Below are 19,748 nucleotides of genomic sequence, written 5' to 3' on the forward strand. Positions count from 1 at the left end.
TGAAGGCCTCCAATTGCCATATCAGCCTTGGTGGTTGTTTAACCATTCTTCATCATTCTGGTAAATTCATGTTGGCAAAATGGTGGAGGAATGGGGTGAAGAAATGGTTCATATCTGACTCGCCATTCATGTTAGCCGTGGCTGGAAATGAAATCCAGGCCACTGGGTTTGCAGTGCAGTGTGCGAACCACTGCACCTTCACTCCACTCGGTTTTTTTTTACCATCCACCAATTACCTTAAAGTCCACATTATACCTATATTGTATAACACCTGTATCATAATCTTCCAGCCGGGTTGGATTTCTTGTTGAGAAAATAGGCCATTTTACTTACCACAAATATCATACTATCAAGATAAAAATATAATTTTCATGACCATCATGCGTATTACACTACACGTGAAAGGTATTCAAATTGCACATGAGAGTCAAGACACCAGAACACAATTACAGTACCTACTATTACAAATAACACATAAGTCTTTAGCAACTACTTGACATGCAATGTTGAACTTCGACAATGTTCTGCATCATTGTGATGATTCCTCTATAGCCACAGTGTTACCTAAACATGAATGATTCCTGCCCACCTTTAACCTTTAATATACCCCAGCAAAGTTACCAATGCATATATAGTGCCGCATTATTCACAATTAACAGCGCATAGCGCATACTGTCATCATGGCAAATGCAAGTGCCCCAAGCCCTCTCTCAAAAATTGAACAATTTTCTTGTTGCACCTCATACGCAGGTGTGTCATATGCACTGTGCATACAAATAATGCAGGTACAGTACATAGGCTAATCACATCTTCCCGCTGAGTAAGCAGCTACACCAGCATAAATGATTGTGCGGAACAATTAATCCATAAACAATCCCCTGTAAACGCTGCACATTTGAACTACGGCTACAGCTATTCCCAAATGCAAACACCCAGAGCAACACCCAAAGAGAACTTGGCCGAAACGTCGTGAGAATTTTATTGTCTTATTTTATTTTACTATTCTCATTCTACGTGACTTTACCGAAAGAACCAAAGAAGATGAATCCTTGCAGTCACGAAAGCTTTAAATCGAAATTTGTCCCAACTGGTTACAGCAGCCGACGAGTAGCTCGTGGCACAGCACCCACTCAGCGTCAGTGTGAGGCCTTTGTGCACCGGTATCCTGGGCAAATGCACCGCCACCTGCTCTGAGTCATATATCACCCTCTTACTTAAAAGGGGCAGCTCTCAACATTAGTGCTGTTAATGAGCTTGCGGCAAATAAACACGGCTCGGCATGACTGCGCCGGCAACTTGGGCTGGGCCACATCAAGCAGGGCCCCCCGGTGCCGTGCCAGGGGGCTGTCGGAGCCCCTCGAGGGGCGCACGGTGCGGCCCAAACGCATTGTCGACACGCAGAGCATTCCGCAGGCGCAGCAGTGTGAACTGGTGCATTTCGGTACTCTTCGGTGAACGGCGCTCAGTCACAGTGTTATCTCCTCATTTGTTATCTGCGAAGGCGACAGTGCGGCGGCTGTGGGTGGCAAGTGATGGCGCCGGCTTGCGGAGGTCATTGTCCGTGCTAGAAAAGAATGCTTTATTCTGTTTTGTTTTAAATTCGCAAAACTTGGATTTTTCTGGAGGTGTGTAAGATCGCCTCAATTTTTTTTTTATTTTAAAGTAACCACTCTGACGATTCTTTTTTAGGTCAAAAGCGTATGTACGTTAATATGACAACAATTTTATAACATGCACCAGTGTGACAGACTTGATACCATTGCACATGGAATTTGCAGGCATGCATGCATAACAAAAACGTAAACCACAAAATAACAGTGCAAACGATCGGCTTTCTCAATTTGCAGAGCCAACAATCATTTTTGCAGACATGCATTACTACTACTACACAAGATTTTGATAAAATATATCATTTGCACGCCTTTGTTGATCCACTGCCAGATGAAGGCCTTCCCACACCACGTTGGTCATGGGAGTAGTTCTTGATTATTATTCACCGTACGAGTTAACTGGTTGGTGAGGGGGCAGGAGAGGGGGTGGAGCGGAGCAGGACCAGTTCAGATATCACTCGCCCGTGGCCGAGAATCAAACTCGGGATGCAAGGTTCATAGCGAAGCACACTGCTCCACCTTGCCATAAAAGATGCATCGCATTGAATGTGTGGCTGGGCTTAATGCCATGGCGGTAGGAAACGAGGCAACAACAGCATTGGCTTATTTGCTTGTAAATTGAGGTTACAGTTGCACGATGAGACACCTCAAAAGTCTTCAGAAGTCAATTTGTTAGGAGACTAACAGAGAGTGCAGCACCACTCGTGGAGATAGCGCGATGGGTTTTGATCAGGGGATGTCAAACTCAATCGGACAGCAGGCCGGTTTGGATTCAAATGCACCTCACGCGGGCCACACAGTTGGACCTATACAAATTTAAAGCACGATAAGACGGTATTAATTTACCGAACATCGGCAGTATGAAACCGGTCGCTAAATTCACGTCAACAACCCACGTAATGTCAAAATAATTTAACCACTCACTGCTGCAGCCGTTTTCTTCCTGATGCCTGACACCTTTGTTTGGACCACTGCATATAAGTTCAGAACAAGTGACTGGGCTGTTGGCTTTCCATTAACCTCCACAATGAAATATTAATTCCTCCACTTGTCTTAAACAACTCTACATTCCATCTCGACGTTCCCTTTATTTAATAACACAATTAGGCTATACGACTCATATCACACTTAAAAAAATTTTTAGCTTTTCCCATGGATTCTAATTTGGAATTTGAACCATAAATTGAAACGGGAGGATTTGCCGCTGGTGTGATCAGGATAGTCGTATCGGTCGGGGGTTGCGTGAATAGAATGAGCGCGAGGAACTTCCACGGATTTCTCGGGTCACACAGAGGTGGTGGTGGGGGGCGGTGGACTTACGCGGATGTCTATCGCCCAGATAAAGTGGCCGTGGGGAGGACGGGGCTCTGTGTGCGGACATTGCAGTGGGTGAACCGGGTGGGGGCGGCGGGCGGGAGAGGAAGGGGTGGGGGTGGATGTCCAGCGAGGGCATCGAAAAGCGCAGAAAAATTGTGGGGTTTTTTTGCAGCAGGGCGCACCAAATGCCCCGTTTCAATATCCGGTTTAAATTCAAGATGAATTTAGGCAGAATATTTAATTTTAAAGATATATTATATATAAATAAATCGTACAAAAAAATGTAGCGGACCGGATGAAGGGGCTTAAGGGGCCGTATGTTGACACCCCCTGGTGTTGATAATTGCCCTTCCATGATTTGGTCAAAATTACAATTGGGGAAAAAGGCCTACGCATTGTATATACAAAGTTTTTGCATTTATTATGTCAGCTATACCTGCCATAGAAAACGAGTAGAACCTGTTTCTGCTCACAGTGAGTGCATCTTTGGAGCCCCTTGAACTAAGCCTAATCTGGGAAATGACGCAGGAGGGTTTGCGTACGAGCAGCACTTCCGCTTGACAGTTATTTTGTGAGAACTGAGAGGAAGGGAACGTAACTGTTTTTCACTCTGCGTTTCTGTTGCCAGCAATGTGAAACAAAAGCTCCTAATTTTCCTGGGTCATCTTTATTACTTCCTGCCAGTAATGTATATTTAGTGTACATTAGTTCCCGCTTTATGTTGGTATATATAGGCAGGTTTGCTTATGAGGCGAGTCTCATGTCTGTCAAAAGGCTAAATTATGACTCATTTTACAGTTACCAGGACCGGTTTCGGCAAGCTTACCTGCTCCACCAGTTCTCATGCGAACACCGCGTCGTAGATATGTCTCACTCGCTGACTGACACTATATTTGGTCAACATAATTCTCATCAGCCATGGTCAACCTACTGCTGAATGAAGGTCTCCCCCAAGCCACCGCCACCTCTCATAATCCTGCACAGTAATAATCTACCTAGCACCCACACACTAATTAATATTATCACTCCATCTCCTTTTGTATTCGTCCACCCATGTGTTCCATTCCTTGGCCGCAACGCTCTTATTACTGTACTGTATTCTTGACCACCGTGCATTACCCCTTCTAGCATATGGATGAGAACACCATGGTGAATCAACGCAAATAATATCAAGGGTACAGAGGTATACATACCACGGTGGCATTAAGCTGCGTATTTTCTCGAATCCGTGTGGTCCTCTTTCCGTCTACTTATTTGTGGACTTTTCAGTATTTCATATTCTTAGCTCTTTCGGTAAAGTCACGTTGAAGGGTGTTATGGTCGAAACGTCGTGAGAATTTGTATTGTTTTATATATTTTATTATTTTATTGTTTCCCTTCAACGTGACTTTACCGAAAGAGCTAAGAATATGAATTACTGCAGTCACGAAAGCTTTAAATCAAAATTTTCAGTATTTGTTCACAATGATCGTTGAATACTAAGCTTATAAGGTAGCAGGTAATACACAACGATTAACACTTTCATCTTTCTACGCATCGGTACAGTGTTACTTGTAATGATCAATTTCATGTTTTTTGTAGCATTGCAAAAACATATTAGCTCATCAAACTTCAAAATTACACCATGGGATCTGGAAAGCCAGTCTGCATGTCTCCATCCTCTATTTGTTGACCATGAATAAAGATTTGTTTAACACGTAGGCTTTCGCGACCAATATCATCCACAAGAGGTTTTTGTGTTAGATCGCGTAAGTATATGTACTAGTGACGAATTGGCATGTTCTGTTTACGTGACAAACCTTACTAGTTGGCTGTGTCGGGTGGTGGCGGGTTTTAACGACACATTTATATATTTACGCGATCTAACCCAAAAACCTCTATTATGCATAAATAAAGATGTTGACATTTCATCGTTATCAACTCTACATTTCCGAAGATAACACGTGGTGCAGGATAAATATGTTCTGTGATTAGGCACAGTTTGCAAATAAAATAACAAAAAATCACGACGTTTCGGCCACAACACAAGTGGCCTTCATCAGGTGAAGGGACTGGACTGCTGTCTTTACTCCAACGCCGAAACGTCGTGATTTTTTGTTATTTTTACCTACGTGACTTTACCGAATAGAACCAAAGAGTATGGACCCTTGCAGTCACGAAAGCTTCAAATCCAGAACAGTTTGAAAACCCTGCAAACTTAACTTTTATCACCACCACAATGTGCTGGACTTAATGAATTACCAAACTCTTTATAACTTGCTCCGTCATTATAATAGATAAATATCAAGTAAAAAAAACATTTTGAGATGTTCCATGGTTTATTGTGCCACTATACAAGTTGTTACTGCACGCATTGAAAAACGCAAGCGCTTTGCCGAATACTGTTAGTGTATATGTACACTTTATATATTTGTATGCCCCTTACCTCATCGTTCCTCTGATTTTTCACCTGCACAAATAATATTCTAGCCTTCGTGTAAACATACCGACATCCGTGCCATAACTTTACTCCATACGTTTAAATTATTAAATACAATTACACAAACTTTATCTTTTGACAGTGTTTCCCAACATGGCAAGATACTTCTGCACATTGAAATTTTGTATGAATGTATGTCGAACTTCTTTCGCACCGTACGTAGCAAACCATGCTAATCAGGGGTGAGACGGATAGCATCATGCGGAAGTGAAATTCAGGGTCTACCCCACCAACACGAGCTATAAGCCATTTGTATTTAACCAGAGGCATTTTGTCTTTATATATATGCTTTGCTCTCTTTTATATTAACAAAGATTTTATCAATACACCACGAATTTCAAATGGCATTTTAGTAAAGTGGAATCATACTATACCACCCACAAACATTTATCACTTTCATATGATTGGTTCTTTCTGTAAAGTCACGAAGAAGGGAAACAATAAAATAATTTTAAAAAACCACAGCAAGAAAATTTTCTTGCTGTGGTTTTCACACCTGATGATGATTGCTTGTGTTGGAGTCGAAACGTCGTGAGAATTTTATTTTATTGTTTCATATTTTTATTATATTATTGTTTCCCTTATACGTGACTTTACCGAAAGAACCAAGAATATGAATCCCTGCAGTCACGAAAGCTTTAAATCAAAATGTATAACTTTCTTCCAGAATGCACATTCAACTTAAATAGATTGGATACAAGCCAAAGTCGTGCACTAGAAAGTTGCATTTATAACTGTTTTCTGGCACGTGGTTATAGTCGAAACGTGGGCTGATTCTTCTTAATAAAGCAATACATCCCTTTTGTAAGTAAATACATATATGGTGAATGATATGCCCGTTATTTTTCAGTTAAATATAATTACACGTAGATATTTATTGGGCCTCTCAGGATTAAGAAAACTTAATCACTGTCATCACTCATAATTATATTACAGTTTTCTCAACCTTTGGCTAAGACAATTATTTTAAATTAACAAATTCATCCCGAATTCACACCATCCTGTCAGTTTTTAGAGACTAAGCAGAAATGTATGTGTGTGGTTTGTCCTTAGATTTAACTATTGCTGTCCTGTCATCTCCTGGCCACCTTGCAGTTCAAACCAATAATAGTTGGTAATCTCAAGAAGAGTGTTACCCCTTCGTATACATGCATTGTTCCCCAGGTACTCCAGAAGAATAGAGACTTTGTTGCATCTTTCATAGGTAAAGAGCATTATATTATTAGTTAATGTTGACAAAGTGCTCAGAAAATGCACAAAAGCTATGACGGAAATGTTTGCAAAAGTGAATTGTGTGAACACTAGTGTTACAAAAAAACGTTAAAAGCTCAATTTCTAGCCAGTTGTCCCATTCCCACGAAGTAACATTGCTAAAATTTATAAAATGTCAGCATTATTTATAGACATGCAACAATTCCCATCGCACGACACCCTTACTTAATGCATCACTCATCGTTACAGGCCTTTATTTGCGAACAATGTTGTGTATGGCACAATTAGATTGGTCAGGATACATCACTCGAAGGGACGATGGCTGATTGACAAGGCTGTGGCCAAACGAGGGAATGCGCCCGAAAGGATGGCCACTGCGGAGATGGAGCAGTGATATCAGCTCATGAGCAGGAGCGAGATGGATTGTGACATTGCGGTATTGTGGGATGGCAATGACTTGGAGAGGCAGTGAATATATCATCAATGATGATCGTGATGATATAAAACCAGTATATTATTTGTTCCCTGGCGCACAACTGTACATTAACGCCTTCCTATAGCCATCTGTTCCTCTGTCTCCCTAGTCCTCGCTGTGATGTACTCATACTCACGTTGGACTCGGGGGAGTTTGCTTGAAAACGTCCTCCGAAATCTTTAATCCGGGTTTTTTCCCCCGGCCTGTAGATAAAAAAAGGCAACACCCATCATTGCTGAACGGTAGTGAATTTAACAAGTGTTTAAGTGCCTCCAAGAATAATACGTACAAGTGGGTTACAGTTTCTGCTGACGTGCATAAAAAGTTATCGTGACGGTCACATGGCCAAAATAATGAACATTTGTCCTTGTTGTTCTTCTCAGAATAAGTTACATTTTTTATGACTGCTGCTGTGCCGTATGGCCCTTCTCATGGGTGTTTTGAGCTGTGCTGTGCACGGTTCAACATGCTGCCCATTGTCTCGCTCCAAGGGCTCAGAGCTTCATCAGAAACTGGAATATTTCTCAAAAAATGAAAGTTTAACAGAATGACCCACTTCCTCAATAAGCACCCAGCACATAGAGCGAAACGTCAGTCGGCATGTCGCACCGCACAAGGTACATACCGGAAACGCATCGGACAGCTATGCGTTCATTTGTTTTGTATTTTTAAGTAAAATTTACAAATTAATTTGATTCACCAAATGTTCCTCATGAAGTTGCATCAGACTTTCCAAAAGGATGAAGTATTTCTGCTTATGAGTCATGTTTGTGAATGAGCATTATCTTTTTTTTATATTGTAAAGTTAAATATTTATGTATGTTGGACCAGTTCTGTATGGGGTTTTTTCAGTGTATAGATTTACACTTTGTAGTGTAAGACCCCCAGCAAGTGGATGCACCTGCCCTGCCTGTCCAGTCAAGTCTCACTTGCAGATTGCATGCAAATTAGTAACAAATGCGAACATTATTACGACCACAAGGAAAATTCAGGCTGAGAAATGTCAGTTCCACTCTGCACAATCCTATTATTCGCCTCGTATGGTTCATTTACTGGTAATTGTAACCCAAAAAGCTACTCGCACCGCCGATTAGCACGGTTAGCTACATACGATGCAAAATAAATTCAACATACATACATATGTATCTGCTGAACCCATTGAGCCTCTAACGTTGAATACACATCCCTTAGAAAAATCTATTCATTTTCTCAACATATCTTTACTGTATACATAAACCATATACTTCACATTACTTGTCAGTCTGAAAAAACGATTTGTACAGTCACTAGGAAGATTACACAATAAAGTTGGGAATTAAATGTACGTATACAAAATAAGGAGTTTAATTTACAAATGGCCATCAATTAGATCCTGAGCTTTCATTCACACACCACATCTTCCAAGTCTATAAACCGCCAACTGCGTAACACTACCCACATACGGCATTTTCTGGCTCCAGCGGCTGCTAACACAGCCATCCATACCTTCATTACCTATCGCCTGGACTACTGTAACTCGCTATTTCTACGATCTCCCAAACTCCCCCGATGTTAAGGTTACAGTTGATTGAGAATGCCGCTGCAAAGGCCTCTCACCCGTACATGAAAACGTGATCACATCGCTCCAGTCCCTTGATTAGCTTCCTGTCAAGTCTCGGATTCACTTTAAGATTGCAGCTATTCTCTTTACGATTCTTCATGGACTTGCTGCTTCCTACCCTACCTCTCTCTCATCTCACTTTTACTCTCCGGAAGGTTGTCTGCTCCAGCAATAAAGGCCTACTTATAAAGCCCACAGTCAATCTTCATTCCATAGGAAATCACTCCGTCTTGGCTTATGAAATTCTCTTCCTCTTGAAATTTGGACAGTTGAGACTTCCCTTTTTCAAGGCAAGACTTAAGCTCCATTGGTTTTCATGTGCATATACATTTTCATATGAAGAGCCTCAAAGATGCAGTTGGATTTCAATGATGTATAAATATAAAATTCTGTTTTGTAAAAAATTCGATTAGATACCGAATTTGTGCTTCATTTTTTACACTTGATTTTGCGATGTAAATCGATGAAGTTAATTAAATACAATTTTGTCGATGTATTTAATTTCATTTGCTACATGTCTATACAAAATATAACAAAAATATATAAAAATATGTAAATTGAAAGTTCCATTCTTGTGCTTATTCTGTTATTAAAGGTTAATTTCAGATACAGCAGTTTTTCATATTAAATTTCCAGGACACATCCCAACCTATGCTGAACTACATTAACATTTCATTTGCCATCATGCAATCATGCTTTCCTGTATGGAATTGATGATCCTGTGTATTAACATCATTGGAACGTCTGTACCCTCTGAATCGGGTCAGCCTATAGTAACATTTTATCCAGGTTAGATATCCGGGTAGTCTCATTTGCAAGGGTGACCTGGAGCATTATTCTGCCATGATGGGGCGATGACTGCTGTGCACAGTATAATTAATCCACCAACTGGAGAAAAAAGAAGACTTTACTTAACATTTTGCCAGTTTTTTTACTTTACGTAGATAATATTAATACGAGCAAACAATTATACCCACTGGAATTTAATTGCAGCGTACAAAAACTGTTATTATTCACAGGCTCGTTAAATAAAACACATGGCTCACTTTTATAACCTTGTTTGTCTGGCACGCGTTACACGTATTATACCTTTGTAGTTACACTGCGACTCCTGTTTCACTTTCTGCTTTATGGATGCTTTAGCATCCATAACTGGAACACACTGCGGAATCCCACAAGTCAAAACTGTGCTGTGTGAATGGCACGTATGGGCCAGCTGCATGGCATCACGAATGAGTTGCAGAATGAGTAATGGTTATACATGAGTACATTACCCTTTTAAATGTGCTATCCCTTGACAATTATAAACGACGCTCAGCCATTCACCCCGCGGTTCAAGATTGTAGCTTATTAGTAGCTGGCTCACATTATTAATTTCCTATCGCAGCTACGTAAAAAGGCTGTGTTGTAACAGAGAGGTATTTTCATAATAACTCAAGTGGTATTACTGTTAATAGCAGCTTCTCGACGAGGTTCAAACAAGCAACCCCATCCGTTTAAGTTGGCAACAGCAAAATGAATGATAATACGTCAAGCGTGTTCTTTCTGACACAGAGGACCATGCAAAACTCACACATACACACACAGCACTGTTTGGTGTGCAGGGCTGATCGATACACTTTGTAATTGTGGTATTGTGGGTACAAATTACACAACCTTTGCGCTAACGTTCTGCTGGTGTTGAAAGCCAATATCCACATTTCCAAGTTAAAAGCCCTTCTATTTAGTTTTAATACCGGCTGCACTTATATTTTTTTTCCTCTCTGACCAGACCATTTGAAATCCATTAGGTTAATGTACAAAAACCAAACATTGCAACATCATCTCTGGCTCCCAGTGCGTTCCCAACCAAATTACACATCTCGGTTCAACGAAGGGCTCGGTTGGCCAGAAGAGTGAAAAGCCCCCTTGATTGGCTCAATGAACTTCGGCATCTATAGCCGAGAGAGAGAGAGAGGGGGGGTGGGGTGGGGTGGGGGGAGAATGCGACCCTCCGGGTCACAGCCACATCCTGTCCCAGACAGGAGACGGTGCAGACGCCAGTGCCCACTGTGAGGCACGGGACAGGTCTGGTGGGTTGGTAGCAGCCAGCTTTGTGTACACACCCGCTGCTGCTGCTGCTGCTGCCGCCGCCGGCCGGCTGACTCCCACGCACCATAGTCAGTGTGTGTGTGTGTGCAGTGTGCACAGTGTGTGTATGTGCAGTGTGCGTGTGCACAGTGTGTGTGTGTGTGTAGTGTGCGTGTGTACAGTGTGTGTAGTGTGTGTGTTCACAGTGTGTGTGTGTGTGTGCACAGTGTGTGTGTATGCAGTGTGTGCATGCAGTGTGTGTGTGTGCAGTGTGCATGTAGTGTGTGCGTGTAGTGTGTGCACAGTGTGTGTGTGCAGTGTGTGCATGCAGTGTGTGTGTATGCAGTGTGCATGTGCACAGTGTGTGTGTGCAGTGTGTGTGTGCAGTGTGTGCATGCAGTGTGTATGCAGTGTGCATGTGCACAGTGTGTGTATGCAATGTGCATGTGCACAGTGTGTGTGTGCAGTGTGTGTGTGCACAGTGTGTGCATGCAGTGTGTGTGTATGCAGTGTGCATGTGCACAGTGTGTGTAGTGTGTGTGTGTGCACAGTGTGTGTGTGCAGTGTGTGCATGCAGTGTGTGTGTATGCAGTGTGCGTGTGCACAGTGTGTGTAGTGTGTGTGTGTAGTGTGTGTGCGCACAGTGTGTGCATGTAGTGTGTGTGTGTACACAGTGTGTGTAGTGTGTGTGTGCATGCAGTGTGTGTATGCAGTGTGCATGTGCAGTGTGTGTAGTGTGTGTGTGTGCACAGTGTGTGTAGTGTGTGTGTGTGCACAGTGTGTGTAGTGTGTATGTGCACAGTGTGTGTGTGCAGTGTGTGTGAACACAGTGTATGTGAACACAGTGTGTGTATGCATGCAGTGTGTGTGAACAGTGTGTGTGTGTGCATGCAGTGTGTGTGAACACAGTGTGTGTGTGTGTGCATGCAATGTGTGTGAAAACAGTGTGTGTGTGTGTACAGTGTGTGTGTGCATGCAGTGTGTGTGAACACAGTGTGTGTGAACACAGTGTGTGTGTGTGTGCATGCAGTGTGTGTGAACACAGTGTGTGTGTGTGTGAACACAATGTGTATGTGTGTGCATGCAGTGTGTGTGAACACAGTGTGTGTGCATGCAGTGTGTGTGTATGTGTGTGCAAGGAGTGTGTGTGTGCATGCAGTGTATGTGTGTGAACACAGTGTGTGTGCATGGAGTGTGTTTGAACACAGTGTGTGTGAACACAGTGGGTGTGTGCATGCAGTGTGTGTGAACACAGTGTGTGTGTGTGCATGCAGTGTGTGTGTGTGAACACAGTGTGTGTGTGTGAACACAGTGTGTGTGTGTGAACACAGTGTGTGTGAACACAGTGGGTGTGTGCATGCAGTGTGTGTGAACACAGTGTGTGAATGTGTGTACAAGCAGTGTGTGTGAACACAGTGTGTGTGCATGCAGTGTGTGTGAACACAGTGTATGTGTATGCATGCAGTGTGTGTGAACACAGTGTGTGTGTGTGTGCAGGCAGTGTGTGTGAACACAGTGTGTGGGTGTGTGTGAACACAGTGTGTGTGTGTGCATGCAGTGTGTGTGAACACTGTGTGTGCATGCAGTGTGTGTGCATGCAGTGTGTGTGAATGTGTGTGCATTTAGTGTGTGTGAACACAGTGTGTTTGTGTGCATGCAGTATGTGTGAACACAGTGTGTGTGTGTGCATGCAGTGTGTGAATGTGTGTGCATGCAGTGTGAATGTGTGTGCATGCAGTGTGAATGTGTGTGCATGCAGTGTGAATGTGTGTGCATGCAGTGTGTGTGAACACAGTGTGTGTGAACACAGTGTGTGTGTGTGTGCATGCAGTGTGTGTGTGTGCATGCAGTGTGTGTGAACACAGTGTGAGTGTGTGTGTGTGCATGCAGTGTGTGTGTGTGTGCATGCAGTGTGTGTGAACACTGTGTGTGAACACAGTGTGTGCATGCAGTGTGTGTGTGCATGCAGTGTGTGTGTGAACACAGTGTGTGTGTGTGCATGCAGTGTGTGCGCATGCAGTGTGTGTGTGTGCATGCAGTGTGTGTGTGTGAACACAGTGTGTGTGTGTGAACACAGTGTGTGTGTGTGCATGCAGTGTGTGTGAATGCGTGTGCATGCAGCGTGTGCATGCAGTGTGTGGGGAGCGGTAGTGGAGCGCTGCGCTACAAACCCGTCGACCCGAGTTTCGACTCCCGCTTTCGGCCAAAAAACCAGTGAAGATTATCTGAACGGGTCCTGGGCCTCCCCTAGGTCGACTCAACCTCAAATGAGTACTGTAACCATCGCCACTGTGGGGGAACAAAGGAAGGGCTGGCGTGGTGCTGCTGTCCACGCACCGCCACGTGTGCCGACTGTCCTTCATAGGTGCTCACAAACAGCGCTTGCCCTCAAAGCCTGTGAAGGTTATACGGGGAACTTTTGTCTTTGCAGTGTGCGTCATAGGCCCTCGCTCATAGCACTTGCTCCTACAGTCTGTGAAGGCTATACAGGGGGTCCGTGTCCTTGTTGTCAGTGTGTATGTGAAGTCTATGCACGGTATGTATATGTCGTGTGTGTGTGTGCGCGCAAGTGCATGCACTGTGCGTGTGTGTGTGTGCACGTGAGTTCGGTCAAGAACAGCCTTTACCCCAACAGTACGCACACGTGCACACACACGTGCACACACACACGTGCACACGTGCACACCAACATACAAGCGTATGCATACGAACAATGAGCCTGCATGTGTGTGCACACGCACGCACGTATGCGTGCACACATTCACACATACGCTTTGCACATCTATGTATCTAAATAGGCTCAGGCCGCACTTCCGTGTGGCCATCCCCACTCCAGGATCCCTCCCCACGCCCCCTCTAAGAACAGACGCTGCATGGAGCAGCGTAGAGGCTCCAATTCAGCTTATTCCTCCCTTTCCTGATCTTTCCTGAGCCTTTGCTCCCATTATTCCCATTACTTTTCCATCATTTTCCTCTTATTCCCCATCCTTTCTCTTCACTATTGACTTCCCCGTTTCCATTGATTTTCATCCTTGGCTATACTTCCCTTCCCCGTGATGTGCCACGGATAACACAAACAAGTTGCAATTGTGTATTCATGTAAAACAAACACACACACACACGAAAACACATGGAAATGCACTCGTAGGCATGCACGTGCAAAACAAAGACCCTGGTTTAGCCGTGTTGGAGCTATTGGAACAAGTGCTGTAAGCATCAGCGTGCGTCTCTCGCATTGAAATACACGCACACACCACGTGAAAACGCATACAGTCGTAGCGTGCATTGCTTGCACAAACACAACAATCCCAAACACTAGACGTGCATTCCCACAGCTGCTGAGGAACGTGTTAGCAAGCACCTATTTTATGTATGTACACACAAACTCTATTGTAATCCCTATCCACGTGCCTGCCTGGCTACACACACACAAATATGTCCATGCACATTCTTCACTCATGCCTACACATCACAAACAGGCTTTCTGGAAAACGAGCAGCCTAAATACAAATTTCAATGTAACTCTCTGTGCAATAGCCTTTGCAACAATAATTGTAACTGTATGGCCACAATCCAGCAAGTTTGTACTCGAAAGATAATTATCTTAGCACACATTGACATTGCACCAACAGAACATGTTAATCATCCCAGCGCTAAGAGCCTTTCATGATGCTCTGCTAATGATGCAAATTAAAACACTGTATAGCCATTTTCCGTCATTATGCAGTCACATTAAGAAAACATTTCGTGTGCTTCTTCATTTTAGCTGCTTCGGTACATTGCATTTGAAGGCATTTAGATTTATGTAACATATTCGTAAATGGCAGCTTAAAAATGCTCTGTGTAATGCTGTGTGTATGCTGTAAGAGATCAGGACAATTTAAAACCACCTTAGCGCTGTATGGCGTGCAATTGGTGGCCTTCCAGTTGCACAATATGCATAATACAAGTTTACTAACTTCAGATTAAACTCTGTTCACGCAAGCAAAAACTGTTTAGAGTAATGTACTTAGAGGGGGGGGGGGGAAATGCCACCAAAAGTGCATGCCTTGAGAAACTACAGGAATGATAATGAAGGTGACACCGTCGTCATCAGCTGCAGCAGCATCAGCCACGATCAAACCACTGCTTGCAGAATGCCTCGCCAAGCCGTTTCATAAGATATTAACGATGCATATCATACCCGGGGCTATGCCAATAATTGAACTTCGCTTATGGGATGTGAGACTTGCAGAGAATTCCTTGCATATGAAACCTCTCACACACACCCAAGACTGAAAAAACCCCAACAAACAAAAACCTATTGTTCCCATTTTGGAAACACCCGTTCATTTATTTTTGTATCGCAACTTTGCAATTTTAATAGCACGATTCTACCACAGCGGGCCACGTACGTTGGATCCGATTAACTTTTCAAGAGGTGTTTTTGTTGTTGTTGTTGTTTCAAAATAACGCCTTCCACCTGGATTCCATACCAAAAAAGTAAGACGCGTTGTTGAACAAAACCAAAAAAAACTTCTGAGAAACTGAAAATTCAGCTGGCGAACAACCTGCAACGTGATCAATACGAGGGCTCCTCTCTCTCTCTGTCTCTCCTGTGATTGCACCCCCCAAATGCCGCCACCACCACCTCCACTCCACAGAACTCGCCGCTTGGCAATGCCCCAGATCTTTGTGCACGCAGTTTCCTCTGCTGCCCAAACTCGACGCCCTTAGGGCCCCCCGTCAGCACGTCGGCGCATGCAACACTCGTGTGTGCATTCCCAACATTATTGTACCTTCGGTCCCCCACCACCCTGCACACACGCACTCCTTCTGTCTCTCGCCGTCCCTGTATGCATTTTTTTTTGCTCTTCATAAGCTGTGCAAACACGGAACTTTTTTTTTGCAAAGCCTCAAACAAAATTTTTCTTAGCCTCTCTACTCTAACCACCGAATCCCACCCCCATCTCTCTCTCCTCCCTCTCTCTCTCTCCCCATGTGACTCCTCTGTGGTTGCGTAACAAAGCTCAAGTTTATACCCTTTAGGAAAATCGGACAAATGCAATTATTACATCTTTAGCATCTTGCGCGCAATGCATCAAAGGCTCGCAAACTTGTTTGTCGTTGGGATTTTTTGTTTGTTGCGGAGGGAGGGGAGGCTGAATTTATTCGAAGATAGCTGTTGTCTGCAAGGCCGACCCGTGCCAGAAATAGTGCTGCGTGGATTTGCATCAGCTGCGCGCAAGCTGCCCACTACCGCCGCCGCTGCATCCCCACCGGCGATGATTATTCCACCTCTCACCATCACGCAGCAGCAACAGCGCTCTCTTGCAAGGGCAACAGCCGTGCAACTCAATGGCCCCAAGCTGTGCAGCAGCAGCTGCAACAGCAACAGCGGCAGCAGCAGCAACAACAACAACAGCGCGTCAATGCACGCAAGTGCAACAACTCCGGGCTTTTTTTTTTGCGCAGCCCAAGTCCTCCGAAAGGGAACGCCATCAACAACCATCATTCGCGTCACCGAAACAGCAACAAAGAAGCCAATGCCTCCAACCGACCCTTGCTTACCTTTGCCCTTGCCTTTGTCCATGCTTAGCAATTTTCAGAATTGCATTTAGCAGAAACGGGAAATGACGTCTCTGCTGCTGCTGCTGTTGCTGCTGCTGCACCCGCGAACGGCCGGCAGCTGTAACTCGAGCAGGGCATTCAGACAGAGATGCAGTCTGTCTGTCCTTCTCTCTCTCTATCCCCTCTCTCTCTCTCCCTCCCCGTTTTACACGCCCTAACCGGCTGCCAGAGCGCACCGGCTTTTGCACAGACCGAAGTGATTCATCAGCAGGGCCGATCCCCAACTGCCCCCCACCACCACCTCCTCCTCCTCTACCCACAAGTCAGAGCCCAGCCCACTTTTATTCATGCGACCTTTCATACCCTGTTACGCTGCGCCCTCTCCATTTGCATGCAAAAGGAGCCCCGTGGCTCAGAGATTATGCAAGCGGCTTGCAAGGGTGGGGCTTTAAAGAAGCCAGTGGCGTCGTGGTGATGATGATGGTGGTGGAAGGGGTTTGTGGTGGTTGTTGATGGTGGTGGTAGTGGTGATGGGTGGGAGCAAGCGTTGGGAGCTCAGGGGGAGGGGAGGAATTGCAGGACTCAGCTTTGCGAAAAGTACGAAGTAACTTTTTTTTTGTTTAAAGGAGAGGCTTGCAATGCAATGCAATTTTCAGACAGCTTCATGCTGTGTTAAACAAGGCGTATAAGCCGAACAAAAATACACACCACTGAAAGTTAGCTAATATAATGTTCTGTAATACTATTTGCATCTGTCATGATAAAATGTGTTGGTTTGTTCTTATATAACCATATTACTGCACAGTCACTGTCAGACTAGTAATGTGGAAATTCAGTTTCCTAACATAAATAGTAAGGGAGGGCGTTATGCAGTGGCTAAATTAATAGTGCAAAACATCTCGTTTAATATTGCTCGTGGTGGGGGACAATGCATTCTAGACAGCTCGTTGGTTTTATACGCAGCTGGCTATTGAAAGGATGATCATGTAACAACAAGGCTTGGCACCTCGCATGGTTTAATGCATCAATACAGTATTGCCAACCATGCTGCGTGTGAAGCATTCTGCAGATACCCAAGGCAGCAAGCACAGTGCGGTGCGCAAAGGGCTCGCTTGAACCCACCACACACATCATCAGTGTTTCCTTCCAAAAGGCCACAACGACGCTGCAGTTTCACAAGAGGTGCATCCACTTCCTTGTTAACGTTTTGCAAGCTGTAACGTTTCGTCACACGGCGGCTGTGACGCGCCAGATGTGCCCGTGCGAACGTCAGCACCAACCACTTTCAACAGTCGAACGAGATGGGACGCATTTTTTTGTTGACACGTTCCTCCAGCATCACAATGCTAAGTGGCGCCCAGGCCACAAATGACATTGGCACCTTTCTCATGCAAAATACGTTTTTTTTAATTGACTTTTGGGCACAATTGCACATGCAAAAATCGTGGTTGGTGTTTGGCCACTGTGGTGTACAGGAATAATTGCCTCTTGAGTAATGTTTGCAGTAAATGAGACAATGCAATGTGCTGAATGATATTTGTTTTTTTGTCTGCAGTGCATTTATTGAAGCTGCCACATGGACCCCCGATTGGTAACGTTACAGTGCACGGATAAACGTTGCGTTAATGTCACGCTAACACCCCTCGCACCAGCAGTAACGTGCAGAGTGCCAATTTCCCTTGCAAATACTGCACGTAGTGTTTAACTGCAAACTATAACAGTTATTGAAAAGCAGTTGGGTATCTTTTTATCAGATTGACTCAGTTCCAAGGCATGGGGCGTGATTTTGAGATAATAAAGCAAGCGGAACCAACCAAACCTTTAGGCGTCGACACACATACACATTTCACTATTTTTTATATTTTAATAGTTGAAGCCTACTGAGCTATATCGCTGTTTTTTTTTTCAGAAGCGGCCTGGCCATAGCTGATAGCTCATCGAAATGGCTTATCATGTGGTAATGTATAGCAGGCAAACATAAACTCATGTGTTCTAAATGTGGGCCTTACCTGGTAAAATAAAAGTTAATAGGTAGGTAATACAGTATCTCTAACAAATCTGCAGTCGCTAACAGTTGGTGAGTTGGCAAATACCTTGAAACTGTGTTCAGTCGTATTACTTTAATTAACAGTGGTTGGCCAATAAGTGGATTTCAAAATAGATTTTGTGGATCTCTGGACAAATGAGAACAAACACTGATGGCAAATAAAAATCCCCGACTATGAATTCATACATTAAAAAAACTTCTACCAATAGATGGCGTTAGCACTGTCTACTGAATAGTATATTCCAGAGTTAACTCCAGTTAATTGTTGGTCAGAACAGTGCTTGGCATATTGGCAACCGCTCGATTAATATTTTAAAGTATTTTTTTTAATAATCTAAAGTACTCTAGTTCACGTTTTATTTGCTTAATTGCTCGCATGTGTAAAACATGTTTTTTATTATTAACTTAAGGCCGCTGCGTTTTTTTTACTACTTATAGTCATGCCAGATTGTGAGCTAATGGCATTGGCATCTAAGTCAGCTTGTGGCAAGCTTCGGAGGCTTCAACGCACAGTCATTCGTGGCCTGCCTCTCCTCAAATATCCTTTGCACATGTCTAATGTGATCTACTGACCAACCGATACAGTTGTAATTTTAGAACCTGAGTTTAAGTTATAAGCATTCGAGCTCTTAATCAGCAGTGCCAACGTGTTCTGCGCACACAAAGTGTCGTGTCCAGGGCACATGAGTGACTGGTATTATGTGCAAGCAGATTGGGCCTGTGTTTTGTAAGAATTTGCTTTGCCTTTCCAGCAATGACAAATGATGTGGTGCTGAAGAAATGAAACAAAATAAAAAAAACTTTAAAGCATTGCTGTAAATATGGCTTTGTTAAAAAGTTTAATACTGTAATCCAGTATTGTACTGTACTGCATAATAAACTGGTCGCAATATATGCACTTTGCAAGAAAGACTACAAAGTACACGATGTGGGTTTTGTCGATTCTATTGATTGTATATCACAGATAAAACAAACATGACAGTGTTTTGTGATGTTTTGTAGGTACTATATACAAGTGTCATATTTGTAAACGGTGTATTTCACAATTCGGTATGAATATATATGGTTTGCCAATACAACATTCTAAAATTAAAAGGAAATAACTGCTGTCGCCTGATGTAGCAAGTTGTAATTACTGGCGATACGTCGTACTCAGATTGTAAATGTTGTGGCTTGGCTCTCCAACACACCGGTGTGTTGTATTAGAGACAATTTTGAATGTTCTGGTTACGTGACAACCCTTCATAGTTTTGGCTGTCGGATGGTGGCGGGTTTTAACGACATATTTACGCGATCTAACCCAAAAAAATACCTCTATTAAGGATGTGCTTTTGAATCATCTTGTTAATACGTGTATGTCTAACCTTGGCAGCACGATCTATCATAGA

General features: G+C 43.6%; 1 protein-coding gene across 2 annotated transcripts in view; it reads right to left on the reverse strand.

Moving 5' to 3' along the window:
* LOC116954104 (dual specificity mitogen-activated protein kinase kinase 6-like) overlaps positions 1 to 19,748 on the reverse strand; it is a 65,629-nt gene that overhangs the window by 27,906 nt on the left and 17,975 nt on the right. Inside the window, exons 1-2 of one of the 2 annotated variants that reach the window (XM_032974545.2) lie at positions 16,314 to 16,471; positions 7,230 to 7,296 (exon numbers count right to left, since the gene is read on the reverse strand). In XM_032974545.2, coding sequence (XP_032830436.1) covers positions 7,230 to 7,296; positions 16,314 to 16,335 — 89 coding nt within the window. In that variant the 5' untranslated portion in view covers positions 16,336 to 16,471. Of the gene's footprint in view, positions 1 to 7,229; positions 7,297 to 16,313; positions 16,472 to 19,748 lie in introns of those variants that run through there. The other variant, XM_032974554.2, reaches the window with a different exon arrangement.

This window comes from Petromyzon marinus, chromosome 3 (genome assembly GCF_048934315.1).
Source record: "Petromyzon marinus isolate PM22_M1 ecotype Great Lakes invasive population chromosome 3, UKy_Petmar_22M1.pri1.0, whole genome shotgun sequence".
In the NCBI taxonomy this organism is placed as follows: Eukaryota; Metazoa; Chordata; class Hyperoartia; order Petromyzontiformes; family Petromyzontidae; genus Petromyzon; species Petromyzon marinus.